General features: G+C 38.0%; 1 protein-coding gene across 2 annotated transcripts in view; it reads right to left on the bottom strand.

The window, feature by feature from the left end:
- Positions 1-1,693: 1,693 nt before the first annotated feature.
- NUSAP1 (nucleolar and spindle associated protein 1) overlaps positions 1,694-15,476 on the bottom strand; it is a 32,973-nt gene continuing 19,190 nt past the window's right edge. Inside the window, exons 6-11 of one of the 2 annotated variants that reach the window (XM_090271967.1) lie at positions 14,929-15,038; positions 11,103-11,290; positions 9,220-9,377; positions 5,892-6,008; positions 3,595-3,703; positions 1,694-2,603 (exon numbers count right to left, since the gene is read on the bottom strand). In XM_090271967.1, the coding sequence (XP_090128093.1) occupies positions 2,510-2,603; positions 3,595-3,703; positions 5,892-6,008; positions 9,220-9,377; positions 11,103-11,290; positions 14,929-15,038 (776 nt within the window). In that variant the 3' untranslated portion in view covers positions 1,694-2,509. The remainder of the gene's footprint in view (positions 2,604-3,594; positions 3,704-5,891; positions 6,009-9,219; positions 9,378-11,102; positions 11,291-14,928; positions 15,039-15,476) is intronic. The other variant, XM_090271968.1, reaches the window with a different exon arrangement.

Here is a 15,476-nt window from a genome sequence, read left to right as displayed (position 1 = left end):
GCAATCACTCTCCATTTCCACCCTCAACTACAAGTAACTATTACTAATCTACTTTCTCAATAGGTTTATCTTCTTTGGATATTTCGTATAAATAGAATCACGTAGTATGTGATCTTTTGTGTTTGGCTTCTTTTCACTTAGCATAATGTCTTTGAGGTTCATCCATTTTGTAGCATGTTATTAGTACTTCATTCCTTTTTAGTGCATAATAATCTTTTTTAATCCATTCACCCATTGATGGTGAGCTGGATTTTTCTCCACTTTTTGGATACTTTGAACACTGCTATAAACATTTTCATGTAAGTTTCTGTGTGGCCATGTGTTTTCAATTCTCTTGGGTGTACGAGATCTGTCCAGGGAAAGTCCAGCCATTGTTAACATAATAAGAACAGTTTGTGCCACAGTGATATATAGAGTGGCAGCCAAGGAGAGGAGGCTGGAATGTGCGTGTGTGAACAATGATGACTTCACTGTACTAGCCAGTGAGGGCTGTAGACATGTTGAGTGAACATGTGTACTGTGTGGCCATTGCATTAAAAATGACTGAGAAGAGCAACGAATCTGTATCAGATTTTGTGTTAAGCTTGAACATTCCTCCATGGAAACTATTTGGATGATTCAGAAGGCTGCAGCTATGGGCAACTGGTGATTGGCAGCTTCATCACAACAACACGCCCGTTCATGCATCATATCTTGTGAAGTTTTTTTGCAAAATGTCAAATCACTCAGGTGACGCAGCCCTCTACAGCCCAGATTTGGCACCCTGCCAAACTATAATCACATTTGAAAGGGAAGAAATCTCAGACTGTCGAGATTCAGGAAAATATGATGGGGCAGCTGATGGCAACTGGGAGAACAGTGTGAGGTCCCAAGGTGCCTACTTTGAAGGGGACTGGGGGTCATTGACCTTTGTATAATGTTTCTTGTATCTTCTTCAATAAATCTCTATTTTTCATATTACATGGCTGGATACCTTCTGGACAGACTTTGTATCTATCTAGGTGTAGAATTGCTGGGTCATATCATAGATGTACATTTAATTTTTTAAAGAAACTACTACACTGTTTTTCAAGGTGGTTGAATAATTTTACCTTCTCACCCTATGGTTTCTTGATTTATCTGATCTCTGCCTCTTGATAGCAAAATCTAAGTTTATTAAGCACCCAGGAGTATGTAGGTTCATATATGTGAAAATACAAAATAAGGACATGGTCATTTCTTCTTGGGATGGGAGTGGGTGGTGAGGAAAGGATGCATGAGGAGTACAGCATTCCCTCACTTATTGCAGGTATTACGTTCTAGACCCCCCTGCGATAGGTGAAAATCTGTGAAGTAGGAAACTTACATTTATTTTAGTATTTATATATATTTTAAGGCTTTATAAACCCTTCCCACACACTTATAAACCATTCCCAGTCCTTTATTAACCTTTCCCACACTTTTATAAACACTATTTATATTCTTAAACATATTCTACACTCTTAAACCTATGTAACTTTAACAACATATGTACACAGTACCGCAAAAAGCCGTAATAATTAAATATAATATTTTAAAAAATCCCGCGATACAGTGAGACTGCGATAAGTGAACTGTGATATAGAGAGGGACTACTGTATAAGCAAACTTGTTAATCTTAGCTGGTCAGCTAAATCTTGGGAGCCAATTATGTTTACAAAGAATGAATCTACCACCATGAGAAAAAATTTTATTTATGAAAATCTGAGGCAGTACAAAACTCAGAAACTCCATTTAGGTACAACAAACATGGATATGATGCTAAGTAACTCTAGTCTTTCAATAAATTGAATAAGATTTAAGTTTGACAGCACAGTAACCCTTCAAGCAGTAATCCTCAAATTTCAGTATGGCTCTGTATATTGTTAAATAAGCAAGGCTAGAATGAGCTATAGTTTTTTGTTTTAAAGAATATATCAAGTGAGATGGCAATTACACCAAGTGATCTAAACAAAGGTGCATAAGTTTGAAAAAACCCACTTCACATGGGTAAAATATTGATGCCATAACCAACCTGTATGGCCCACAGTTCCATTAAGAAAATTAGATCCTCTAGAGGATAGAGGGGTGACTTTTCCCAGCTTGGCCTCTTCATAAGGTACTACTGTTCAATTTCTACTAAAGCTTGCAGTATAACTAGCTCCTGTCAGGTAAGTCCTCGTGACCAGAAGAGGATTGCAATTCTGTTAATACTAGAGCCAGCAGAGGGAATAAGAATCTATAGGATGGAATTAAAAATAAAAATCTATCAGATGGGTCTTATTAGAAAACAGTTGTTCAGAGACTCAGGTTAAAACCATTTTGAAGAATTTTTGAGTTTTAAGGTTGTAACATCTTTTCAGAGATTGTAGCATGTGAAGAACCCACAGACACTATATATTATGAACAAGGTTAAGGGCAGAAAAAGATCTTTTGAGTAAAGAGGGAAAAACAGTATAAAAATATTTACAAAAAAGGTTTCAGAATAAAGGAATATTTACAGAATATTAAACTATTTATCTGCAGCCATGAGACCCCTTCGAGTTCCCAAAACTTTTGCTTTCTTCTCCTTTCGTTCTTGCTCATGTTTCTTCCGTTTCTCCTCCCTAAGAGACACAGGTGCACATTAGGCTCTAGTGAAACCCCACAGCAGGCCACTTTAAAGCACTTGTTAGACTAATGTCCTAAATACATGTACAGTGATACTGCAGTCTCTCTGGTGGTCTGTGATGAAAATTGTTGCTGTTAAAGGGCTCTAAATTGGTATTTCCCTTTTTATCTTAATGCAGCATTCTCAAGACAAGCACAGAACTGAAACCAGAAAGCACCTTGGTGCTTTAATCCAACACATGTAGCTTTTGATTTAATTGATATATCTCCACTTCTGGAAGTCAAAGGTCAAGTTTAAAATTACCTAGTCTTGTGAAAATGCTGGAACTAGGAACCAGGGTCTGACTTAAGCCACTGTGTTTTTATGTAAGGGATTAGGGGGGGAAAAGCCCAGCATCAAGTTAATGACCTTAATCACAAATATAGTTAGTGAAAGTCTTGGTGGCAGGTGGATATAGGCAAGACACATGACAGGTAACTCTAACAGGAGAGTTTCATGCAGGGAATCGACTTAAGCTCTGGTTTTAACTTGGTTTTCATGCAGAAGAAAGCCCCTATGGGCCATCTTGGGGTTTACCCGTATGTAGGGCCTTGAAGCCTAGAAAGCCTGGTTTCCCTGGCAGTGATGAACTTACATTTATCTGCATACCTAGGTGCCCCGGGCACTTGGACTGGTGTCTGGAGGGATATCCAGGTGCATTGTTTGGGCAGATAGGTTATGTAAGAACAGTGCTCTGAATCTGGGTCTTTTTGTGAATCACCCGTACTGCTTTGGAAACTGCAGTTGCTTCAGCCTTACCTCACACCTACTGAATGAGAACCCATTACGGTGGGGGTAGGCATGTGTACTTTCACAAAGGTCTATGTGTGATTCTATTTCTAGCCTCTTCTTAAACACTACTTACTGAGACTGTCCCTCAGAGGCTCTGCTTTTATACAGTCTTTCAAAATTAAAAGAATTATAGAACTGGATAATTATATACTCACCTGGTCTGGAGATGAGGTTGTTTGTAAGTTTTCTTGTGGAAGCTAACTCTGTTTACATGCTCATTCAGAGACTTATTTTCTTTAGATTGTCCCCATGGTTTAAGTTTTCCTAGTTTAAGACAGAGACAAAGACAGATTAATGAAGATTCTTGTATTTAGTCCTAATTTTATTCATCTGTGGCTACTTGCTTGCTATCAACATTTATACTTTGTTTTAATAGAAATTTGACATTATATATCTTTTATTAATTTCAATTTCACATGCCACAGATATAAATTGAATTTTTTTCTCTAAATCATGTGTTCTACTTTTTAAAAAAAATTAGTTATTTTTAGAGGGGAAAAGAGGGAGAAAAAGAGGGAAGAAACATTGATGTGAGAAACACTGATTGGTTGTTTCTCACACATGCCCCAACCAGGGACTGGGCCCACAACCCAGGCATGTGCCCAGAACAGGAATCGAACTGGCAACCTTTCGCTTTGCAGGATGATGCTCAGCCAACAGAGCCATGCCAGTCAGGGCTGTGTTCTACTTTTCAATTCTTGGAAAATCAGAGTAAACCTTAAAACTAAAAACAAACAAAGTAAAAAACAACTTCCATTACATAGCATTTTAAAAGAGGCCATCATAACCAAGTAGTTTATCCCAAGGTTGCATTGTATTATGTTTAATATTAAACTGGTATTTCACCTGTGCAGTTTGTTATTACCAGTACACATTAAATTGTATTTAAAATGGAACAAGTGGGAATATTTTGTTGGCTTTAGAATTGGGACCAAACTTCCAGATGTTTATGTATTGCTTTGTTTGCGTAGTTTATGACCTGTGTCTGAGTAGTAGTGATTATCATTGGCAGTGTTTCCCATTTTACAAAAATAACTTTCACACCATCATTATTATTTATCAATAATTGCCAAAGCAGTACGTGGTCATAGTCATTCCCACAGCAAACACTTTTTGAGTACCTGGTATGTGCCAGGGACTGCTATAGCTGCTGAGGATATAAGCAATGAAGCAAGAAGTCAAAATCCTTGCTCTCTTGGACTAACGTGCCAGTGGTAGAAGTAGATGATAGCCAAGAAACAGAACATCAGGAGTGCCATGTGCTATGAAGAAATGGGTAACAGGCTAAGGAATAAAGACAGGGAGGCAGGGAGTAGAGGAAAGGCCTGATTCAGTGACAGCCAGGTGGATGTCCCTTTAAAATGAGGGAGCAAGCTGTGCAAAGGTGTGTGGATACAGTATTCCAGGTAGAGCAGAGGGATAACAAGTTCAAAGACCTGGAGGTGGCAACGAGTGCGGTGTCTGAGGAACTGAAACACCAGTGTGACTGGCCCAAAGTTAAGGAAGGGAGGAGGCGGTGACTGAGGTTGGGAGGTGGGAAGCCTCAGGAGATTCTAAGCAAGGCAGTGACGTGCTCTGTTTATTGGTAAGGTTGTAGTGGGGCAAAGAGGCTATTCTGGAAGCCCGTTGAAGAGATGATGATAACCTGGACCAAAGGGAATCACAGGGGAGGGGCGAAAAGTGGTCAGATTAAAGATATTTTTCAAAGGTAGAGGTAAAAGGACTAGCTGATTACTAAATGTGGTGTCTGAGAGAAAGTGAGGAGCCAAAGGGGACTCCTTGGTTTCTGACAACTCAGCAATGAGAGGTGCCATTGCCACAGACAGGAAAACTTGGGGAGAAAAAATGGGGTGTGTGGAGAAGTAGACTTTTTTTTTTTTTACCACAGATGAGCTGACTCTTAACAGCTAAATAAGATTTATGTTTTCATTATGTTTGTTTCATTGACATTAGTAATTTAAAGATAAACATTATATAAATATTATTATAGGAAGTTTTTCTTCTGTTTTAAAGTAATTTCAAAAGCACTGAAATGTAGATCACATCAATTATTGATATTTTAAACCAATGGAAGAATACTTTAATATATGCCCAGGAATGACATCTGGTCAATAAATGTTGCAGGTTGTTGGACCAGTAGTTTCCAGCCAGCCTGGGACCCTTTGAAAGTTATAAAGAAAACATTCATTTGCCCACTTCTAAGTTTCTTGATTTTGGTTGAGATTTTATTCTTTGCAGTAACACCAATTAGAAATTATGTCTTAGATTAACAAAAATGTTAACTGAATCAATTATTTAATATTTGTTTAACAGACATTCTTTTTAGTCATGGGGAGGCTAAGCAGGAATTCTAGGTAGTCAAGTAGGGTTCCATCTGAGTCTCATCCTCAGATGTGAAATCTCTTAGTCTTAATTCTTTGCATGTCTTATACCTCAAAACATTCCCACATACCTTTGTGTGGCTCATAGTTGAGCGGACGAGACAAACTTGCTTTGAGATCAAATACTGGCTTCCTATTGGAGACTGGAGTCTGTGCTTCACCAGCTGACAACTTGAATGGGGTGACAACTAAAAAAAAGCCAACACACAAAACACAAGGCTGTAGTTAGAGAAAAAAAATGACGTGTTACAGTTTTTTTTGAGAAGTATCACTTCTGAATCTTAAAATATATAATCTATACAAACAATCTGAAATAAAGAGGAGGAAAAAAAGAGGAGGAAAGAATAACTGAGGGAAGTTAACCACTGAGATTTGTTTCCCCTGGTAGCTGCTCCCCAAATAGTCTAAACATTATGACATTTCCTAGGGTCAGCTGGGAGTTTAGAGTCCTGTTGAAAGAATTAACTGGGTAGCCCTGACTAGTGTGGCTCAGTTGGCTGGGCATCGTCCTTCAAAGTGAAAGGTGACTGGTGTGTTCCCATGTCAGTGCATGCCTGAGTTGTGGTTTCTGTCCCTGGTCGGGGTGTGTATGAAAGGCAGCCGATGATGTTTCTCTCCCTCTCTTTCCTTCTTTCTGAAAATAAAACCTTTAAAAAACTAAGAGAATTAACTGGGTAATTTTTCAGACTCTTTACCTGATATTATTTACCCTTCTTAAAAATTATATATCATTAGTAGTAGCATTTTCATTAACACAGATATAAAGACATCAAGGAACCTAATCATATGTAGATGAAAAGATTCATGATTCTGTCTATGATTAATAAAAGCTGTTATTTAAGAATGTGAATTTTTGTACCATAAAAATTAAAAATATGCCAGGATGGTATAATTTAGTAAGCCAAATTTTAGCTACAGTTGGACACCATATATCTGGCATATATTTTAGAATCCTTTCTGCTCACATGTTGCATTCAGGCTATTGTCAAATGTTAGCACTTGCCTGTATATGTGAATGAGAATCTAGGACCACCTAATTAAAACAGAAAAGCACAAAACCCCTGTGCTTAAGCTACCCCATTATGTCAACATAAAGTGGTGGGAGGGAGGGGAACAATGTGGCTGTCACAGACTAATGAGTATAGATTGGCGCAATTCTATCAGTACAGTAAATTGCATATCTTTCTAACCAGCAGCCTTTCTAGGCCTAGAGAAATTCTAGGAAACATATTCAAGAAGGTCATAGCTACACTATATATAATAACAAAATATGGAAATAACCACGTCTATCAGCAGTAAAACAGATAAACTGAAATATGAGATCTGTCAGTAAAAAGTCCAGCCATTGTTAATATAGCTAGAAAGGTTTGCCAGACATCGATGTAACTTGGCATCAAGGAGAGAGGACTGGAATGCACACATGTGAACAGTGACTTCACTGTGCTAGTTAGTAGGGGTGGTACACGCTTTTGAGTGAGCATGTGTGCTGTGTGGCCATCTCATCCAAAATGACTGAGCAAGTAGAGCAATGAATCTGCATCAAATTTTGCATTAAGCTGGAACATTCCTCCATGGAAACTAATCGGATGACTCAGAAGGCTGTAGCTATGGGCAAACTGGTGATAGGCAGCTCCATCATGACAACGCGCCCACTCATGAATCACATCTGCAGTTTTTAGTGAAGCATAAAATCACCCAGGTGACTCAACTCCCCTACAGCCCAGATTTGGTACCCTGCCAAACTAAAATCATTTGAAAGGGAAGAGATTTCAGACCATTGATGAGATTCAGGAAAATACAATGGGGCAGCTGATAGCAATTGGGAGAACTGTGTGAAGTCCCAAGGTGCTTACTTTGAAAGGGACTGAGATGTCATTTTCCTATTACAATGTTTCTTGTATCTTCTTCAATAAATGTCTTTTTCCTAGTACATGGCTGGATACTTTCTGAACAGACCTCGTATATACCCATATCATTGAAAAACAGTGAAAATGAATGAACTTTAGCCCATTTATCCATATGAATGATTTTTTTTTTTTTTAAATTTTAAAGGGAAGGGAGGGAGAGAAACATCAATTATTGCCTTCTATATATGGCCTGACCAGGGACTGAACCCGCAACCCAGGCCTGTGCCCTGACTGGGAATTGAACTGACGACCTTTCACCCAACTAACTGTGCCACACCAGACGGGGAAATATCCATGATTCTTGAAACATTATGCTGAGTGAATGAAGCAAGTCACAGGGGAAAAAAATCCTACAGTTTGATTTCATTTGTATAAAATTCGTATTTGATTAACAGCGGAATAAAATATCTAATCTCCACTGGGAACAGACCTGAAAGGTTAGAATATGGTAAATGTCAAGTTTCTGCCTCATGTTCTTATCTGAGAGCATTTGTGAGTCTTCTCATTATAAGGTCGGTGGCTCAGTGGCCTCAGAGGGCATAAGCTCTCTATAAAATGATACTGTCATTTCTAAGGCAAGTCCACCCTCCATTTGTTAGTACTGCTCTCTGCCCAAGCCCCTTTCTTCCCGCACTACAGAATGATTTAAAATGTTCTATGGAATATTTACTAGCTGGTATGGATAGGAATAAGGAATAGGGTGGGCATGAGAGGTCATTTAGAGGAGGAATAGAAATGTACTATTCCCATCTCTGGCTTTATCTGAAATTTCGTTGTCAGTCTCACTATTCAATTTTTAATTTAGGTCTTTCAAACATGAAGAAATCCTCAGAGTCTCTACACTGACTGGTACTAACAATGATCCAGTCTGAAATCCTGCTGGATCCCTCTAGTCTCAGGGAATCTGGCAATCTTTTCTGTGTAATCAAGGCTCTGGACTGACATATTCAATAGTACTCTCAGGAGAACCTTGACATACTCACTACAGCAGGCCTCAACCTGCTGATGATACTCTTTTAAATTTCACACGGTTTTACAGTATTCTTTTGAAAACCACCTGGTCATTGTAGATAATAAGGAAGCGGACAGTGTGTACAAGAGTAACTATAAGGCTTATTCTGGCTTTCCCAGTCCACTAGTCAATATTGTGGCATTTATTTATGTTAGTTTCAGAGTCCTGAAGGACCATTCAGAGGCTGTAATGAATACTGTCATCCTCCTTCTAACCCCTGGGTCTGAGAAGGGGCTGGATGTTCTTCAGGGAGGGTCACCATCTTAGGAGTCCTCTTGGACAAGAAGGACGGAGTCCTCTAGCAGATACTAGTTTTTTCTTTGTGTCTCTGGCATTTCCATCACCAGTATAAAGTGAAAAATACCCTATGATGAAATATTTGCTTTAGAGTTTACAGATATGGAGGCTTCAAGGAAACAGATATATGTACTTAATTTCAGGAAGTACATGGCTTAAAGGTGAACCAACGGTTTTTCTTACCTGTAGTAGAATCCCTTTTTATGGTCTTTAACTTGTTTGTCTCAAGCACAGCCGGGCTTTTTGGGGTATTCCCAGAAATGGTCACATGTGGAGACTTTCTGGCTGGAGTCTTGGTCAGTGAACGCTTGTACTCATTATCTTTAGTAGCAGCTGAAAACCTAAATGGGACAGTGGCGTATAAGACATGAGTTGTGTCAAAAGTATCTTATGTCAAGCTTATAAAATATGGCTTGTAGTCTCTTCTGGCCATCTTGGCCAATGACAGTACAAGGCAGAGCTTGAAGGAGAAGCCTGTAGGCTTCAAGTTACAGGTTAGAAGGTACTCAAAGAAGCTCCCCTTATTTCTCCTCTTCCTGGTGATGGCAAGTTAGAGGGAACTGGAGACTGCTATGTCCAATGAGTGATAGGAACAGATCTTACATCTTCCTAGAAGAATGCTATTCATAAGAATGTTATTCATTTGCCATAAATGTGTTTCATTGATTCTCTGATGCAGTTTTCCTACATTTTAACATCTCTGATATTGAGGTGTGTGTCACAATGATAATGTCATAGTTGGCAGTGACTTTTTTTACTGGTTCATAAAATAATGGTGAGTCCTCAGTTGATGATGTCTTACATTCAATGAATATCTACTAATGACAGATATAAATATACATAGGGTTGCTGGTGGAGGGGTTAATAGGGGACTTCTGACTTATAATTAATAATTTGATGGTAATCCTAAATCAACACCCAAAATTATTACCAAAGAGTCTACAACAGAGTTAGGAAAATTGGATGTGCTTCGGCAGATGCTCTGAAGTCCAGGCTGTTTGTACATTGCAATGAATCAAGGGCCAGACCCTGACCATGGTGTTCTTAAATAGTTAATCAGAACTGCCAAGTATAGGTACCTCATATTCCAAAGCTAACTCAGTTAATACAATTCCAAACTCAAGGGCATTTTTAAGATTCAAAAATTATGTCAGATAATTGCATACATTGGGGAAGTGTTACCACGCACCAGCTCTATTAGATGCTACAAATGCTCTTTAAAAAGGAGAATAAAATTTTGGCTGGTGGCTCACTTGGTTGCAGCGTCATTTCACACACCAAAAGGTTGCAGGTGTGATTCCTGGTCAGGGCACATACCTAGGTAGCGGGTTTGATCCCTGGTCAGTGTGTGTATGGGAGGCAACTGATTGATATTTCTCTCTTAGCTAAATGTCCTCCCCCGCCTCCCGCATCCTCTTCCTTTCTCTCTAAAATCAATAAACATATCCTCAGGTGAAGATTAAAAAAATAAATAAATTTTAAAATTAAAAAAAGGGAGCATGAAGATCTTCAATGTTGGGAACAGTCATAGTTGAGGGGCACCGTGATGTCAGGGAAGAAGTAAGCAAACAAAACAGGGATCAGTGGGCATGAACTAGCTGTGTTACTGCAGTATCCAGTGGGTACAGTGTTTATACTTGAGGATGAGTCAATTTTTTAATTCACTACATCAAGAGATTTTCTATAGGAACTTAGCTTCAACTTTGTATTCAAGTCAATGGAAAGATTTCTCCTTACACAACCTGGCAGGTATACATTAAACTAATAAAATGAAAAATATTCATCTATATCTTATTTTCTATCTTTACTTATGAATCAAATGTGAGCTTAGGGAAGACAGATAAAAGAAGAAAACAAATACAAATTTAAAGGAAAAGATTAGAACTTGTAAAAGCCATTTGCTGATCTTTTTCTCTGTTCCAATCCTCTTTCTCATTCCTTTTCTTTTTTTTTTAATCAACATGAAAACATATTTGATAAACATATTTGATGTAGTCCACCTGAAATATATTAGAAGCTGTAAAGCTTTGAGACCCTGTCCTCAATCACATTTTGGAGTTCTTTACCTGACATTCATTTTAGTTGCCGAGAGAGTGGACCGCTTGACTGACCCCTTGACACATAAGGTTCTCTGATCAGCAGTGCCCTGGGCCTGGCCTCGTGAATGCCTCTGAGTTGCAGGAGTACAAGCCATAGAGAGTCTTCCTTGGAGACCAACTGGAGTTGCCACCACCTCCTTAGTGATGGGCTGCTTCTGAAGAGAGGCAAATGCACCATTAAAGCTTGACCTCTTAAGATAGTATTGTCTCCTTGGCTAAGTGCAGAAGAGCGCCTCCGCTTATCCTGTTTCATCCCCACTACTTCATTCTGTCCTACTGCTTTGGCGACTCTGATTTAACAATAATTTCTGGTTGTAATGAGTAATGTGTTACAGAAAGCCTTTCCTGACTCCCAACTACAGTTATTTTCTAATCAGAGAAAAGAATTTGGCTTCAACAGATCCTGAGGCCAGAAAGGGAGGAATAAATAGGTTCTCTTGGACATATGGTAACTTTGAGAGCATGACATGCAGTTTATTAAATATAAACTCAAAGAAGATCCTATTACATAATTAGCATGTAGAATTTACAAATAATTCTACCCCTAACTGCCCCCCTCCATGGTTTTTAAAGTTCTTTTTAAAAAAGGAGAGAGGAAAATGCTCTTTGAAATAGCTGGAAAGAGTTCCACTTAGGTTATCTTTTGTTAAGGCACAAGTGCAAAGAATAACTGAATGTTTTATTATCATTAGTCTAAACTCTGTTGCAAGCAGAAGAAATGTAACTCCATTAACTGACAGCAGAGGTAGGACTACTGAAATTCACAATGAAAAGCCAAATGATAAAAGATTTTGATTATATCCTATAAAATACAAACAACCAGAGAATTATGTTAACTTCTCATTTTGACCTACAAGCAGAAGAGATGCTAATGTTGTGAGACAAATTTAAAACAAATATTTAGTGAATGCACATCTTTACTGTAAGTGGAGAACCCAGGTTACATGTATTAGGTATACTGTTGTATTTAATCATACCTTGTATGCCTTCCTCTGTGTTTCCCTAAAACTCCCCTTTCCACACTGTGTCTCCCTGTAGGTCATAACTGGTGCCAGAACCATTAACTCTACATCTTTGTTTGAGCATCACAGAATGTGTAAGTGATTCTACTAGTACTGAGAACCAATCTTCTTGATTTTGTTTTACAGATAACATTATACTGCTGACTCTGGTAGTACTAATTTTTTTGTTAGCAAAATATCTAGTCAATTCTTCCCTTTCTTTCATCAATAAAAATCTTGTTCTAATGAAGCAAGAACTCAATCATATTATACACAAAAATAAAAACGTGGGTTATAGGTTAAACATAGGGAAAAATAACAAAAGCAGTAAATAGAAATATAAGAGCACATTTTTATGATCTTGGGACAGGTAGTGCATGAAAAATCTTTGAGCCTTAAAAGAAAAAGTTGGATATATTTAACTAAAAATAAAACAAAAACACCTTCCACAAGGTAAGAGACACCATTAATATAGTTAAGAGATAAACTGTGGGAAAATATTTGTAACATATAATATATATCATTATTATAGATTAATGGCTCATAATTTGCAAAATTCAAAATAAGCAAATTCAAAGAAAAACAGCCAATTATAACATATAGACATATAACATAAACAACATGTAACAGAATGATTAAAGAAACGCCAATTCAATTTTTTTTTCATATTATAAAAGCTTTTAAAAATTTGCTCATTACCACTGTTAAAGTAAATAGGGACCCTGGCTGGTGTGGCTCAGTGGGTTGAGCACTGGCCTGTGAACCAAAAGGTCACCAGTTCAATTCCTGGTCAGGGCACATGCCTGGGTTGCAGGCCAGGTCTCTGGAGGCAACCAATTGATATTTCTCTCACACATTGATGTTTCTCTCCCCGTTCCTCCCTCCCTTCCCTTCTCTCTCTCTCTCTAAAAAAAAAAAAGGTAAACAGGCATGTCAGGGCACAGGGTTTCTGGTCTTTGTAAAGGGCCATTTGGTGACGAAATCAAAGGAGTGTCCCCTCTTTAATCATGAAAGTCAAGGAAAGATTGGTCACCACCAGGATGATTCTCTCTAGGATCTTTGTTCACTTATTACTATCGCTATCCAAATGATCAATCCCCAAACTTCATACCAGCTATAGTAAAGTCACCGTAATTGTTTTTATTCTCCAGACTCCAAGAAGGTCATACTAAATAACCGATGTGATAGACCAATTCCTTAAATAATGGTGGTAGGGTGGGATTTTAGAAACAAACTCATTTAGATAGGACTATCACTAAAAAATAAGCTAAGCTCCTCATTTATTCAATACATCTTCAAGGCTACACTCAAGTTTATCATTGAGACAGTTGTTCTGCCCTTTAGTTTTACCTTGAAAATTAACTCATTCATATTATGTCTTATAGAAAGCTTGACTTTCAATCAAGTACGTAAGCAGACCTAGCTTCATGGTAAGGGAGAGGAATGGCCCTGCTTCCAAGGCATTATTTGCCACAAGCTCATGCCTATGCAGAAAAAGAAGCTCAATGTCTACTTTCTAGTGTTAGCATGGGCGTCTTGTCCCAGTATTCCACTGTGAATGGAGTGATATCCAGCCCTTGCTAATACTTAAGAAAGTATTATAACAATACTAAATATCTCCTCTCCTGATTCTCCATCCATGTTGTTTAATCAATATGAAGGAATGGAAATGTTTAAAGCCGTGACTTGGCTTTCTCACTGTTTGCTTGAAGATTAATCAAAAGTGGTTTTATAAATACTGTTCAAGTGAATGTTTATTACCTAAGATTAAGCTTCTCACTAAGAAGCCTGGGTGTTTTTTAAAATTATTATTTAGAATTTACCACTGAGTGCATTTCCCTGTTGGCCATTAGGATCAGAAAATTCAAAACTCAACTGAGTGACTGATATAATAGACAAGTAACTGCTGTCACTGCTCATTTTCTACCCTTTCTAAATTGACTTTATACTGTTTTGTGTTGCAATACCACAAACTGCCTCAAATTCTTTTTGAGAAAGAGCAGATGGTTGGTTATATATTAAAAATTCTAAAATAAATATTTCCCAGGCCTCTATATGGTGCCCCATGAACACCAGATACCATGTAAGACAATAGCATCAACTTTCTAGGATGTTACCAGCTCACTACTCTGCTAACTAACCTTGGGAGTCCTGTAGGACCTGGACTGAAGGCCCCCAGGGAGCTCAGTTATCACTGCAAGCCTTTAAGTTAGCCACTGCTAGTCACCCCCTTTTCCCTTGGGTGAGAGACAGGAAAAGATGGCTTAAGCTAAAAATCAGTCCATCCTCAACAAAGATGACAGGCACCATGTCTGAATGTAGGAAACAGTAAAACTTATTGTCACTTTGGAATTCATTCTGTATAGTGAGGCTCACTTTTATCTGGAGGGTTTTGAAAATTCTCATGGTAGGGAAAGCAATTTAAGATAATAAAGATACATTAAACTCAAAGAAATCCATTCCACTAATGGAGGAATAGAAAGCTGGCCATATTAACCATGGTATCAACATTAAAATCAAACATTTTAGCTCTGGCCGGTGTGGCTCAGTTGGTTGGAGTGTCTCACAGAATGAAAGTTTGTGGGTTCAATTTCCATTCAGGGCGCACACCTAGGTTGTGGTTCAACCCCGGTTGGGGCATGTACAAAAGGCAACTAATCAGTGTTTCTCTCTCCCCTCACCCATCCCTCCCTTCTTCTCTCTAAGAGCAATGAAAAAAAAAAAGTCCTTGGGTTAGGATTAAAAAAAAAAAAAAAGAAATCAAATCTTAGTCCCATTAAGAACATAATTACCTTCAGTTCGTTGAGTAAATTGTGCTGTTCAAAACGTTTCTTTTTTCTCTTAATGTATTGATCAATGGACTCCATTTCCTTAAAATGAGCCTCATGAAGCTTCTTAAAGTCTAGAACATTCCACAAAATATGAACATTAGTAACAAAACAAAATCCATTTATTTACCTTCCCTTTGTTTTCCTGTTGACACGTACTTCTCTGCATCCATGACATTCAATTTCAACATTATCTTTGCCAAAATTTAATTTCAAAACATTTAGTTTTTGGAAACTTGGGGACAAAACATATCCTAAAAACTATCAAAGATTCACCGTCTCTAAAAACTATCAAAGATTCACTGTCTCTCCACTGTCCATTTCACTGCTATCTTGACATTTTGGTTTAGTACAGAGGATAAGAAAAGAATAACAGATTTGTCCTCTCCCTTTAGTAATTTTTTAAATGTTTTAAAATGCTTAGAAAGCTCTATGCCAAGCACTGGTACACTTTTTCTGTAAAGGGCAGATAGTAAATATTTTAGGTTCTGTGGCCACAAATGGTATGGTCT

Source organism: Furipterus horrens, unplaced genomic scaffold (assembly GCF_987537825.1).
Source record: "Furipterus horrens unplaced genomic scaffold, mFurHor1.1.pri manual_scaffold_3, whole genome shotgun sequence".
Classification (NCBI taxonomy): domain Eukaryota; kingdom Metazoa; phylum Chordata; class Mammalia; order Chiroptera; family Furipteridae; genus Furipterus; species Furipterus horrens.
This window is presented reverse-complemented; position numbering and strand designations above follow the sequence as displayed.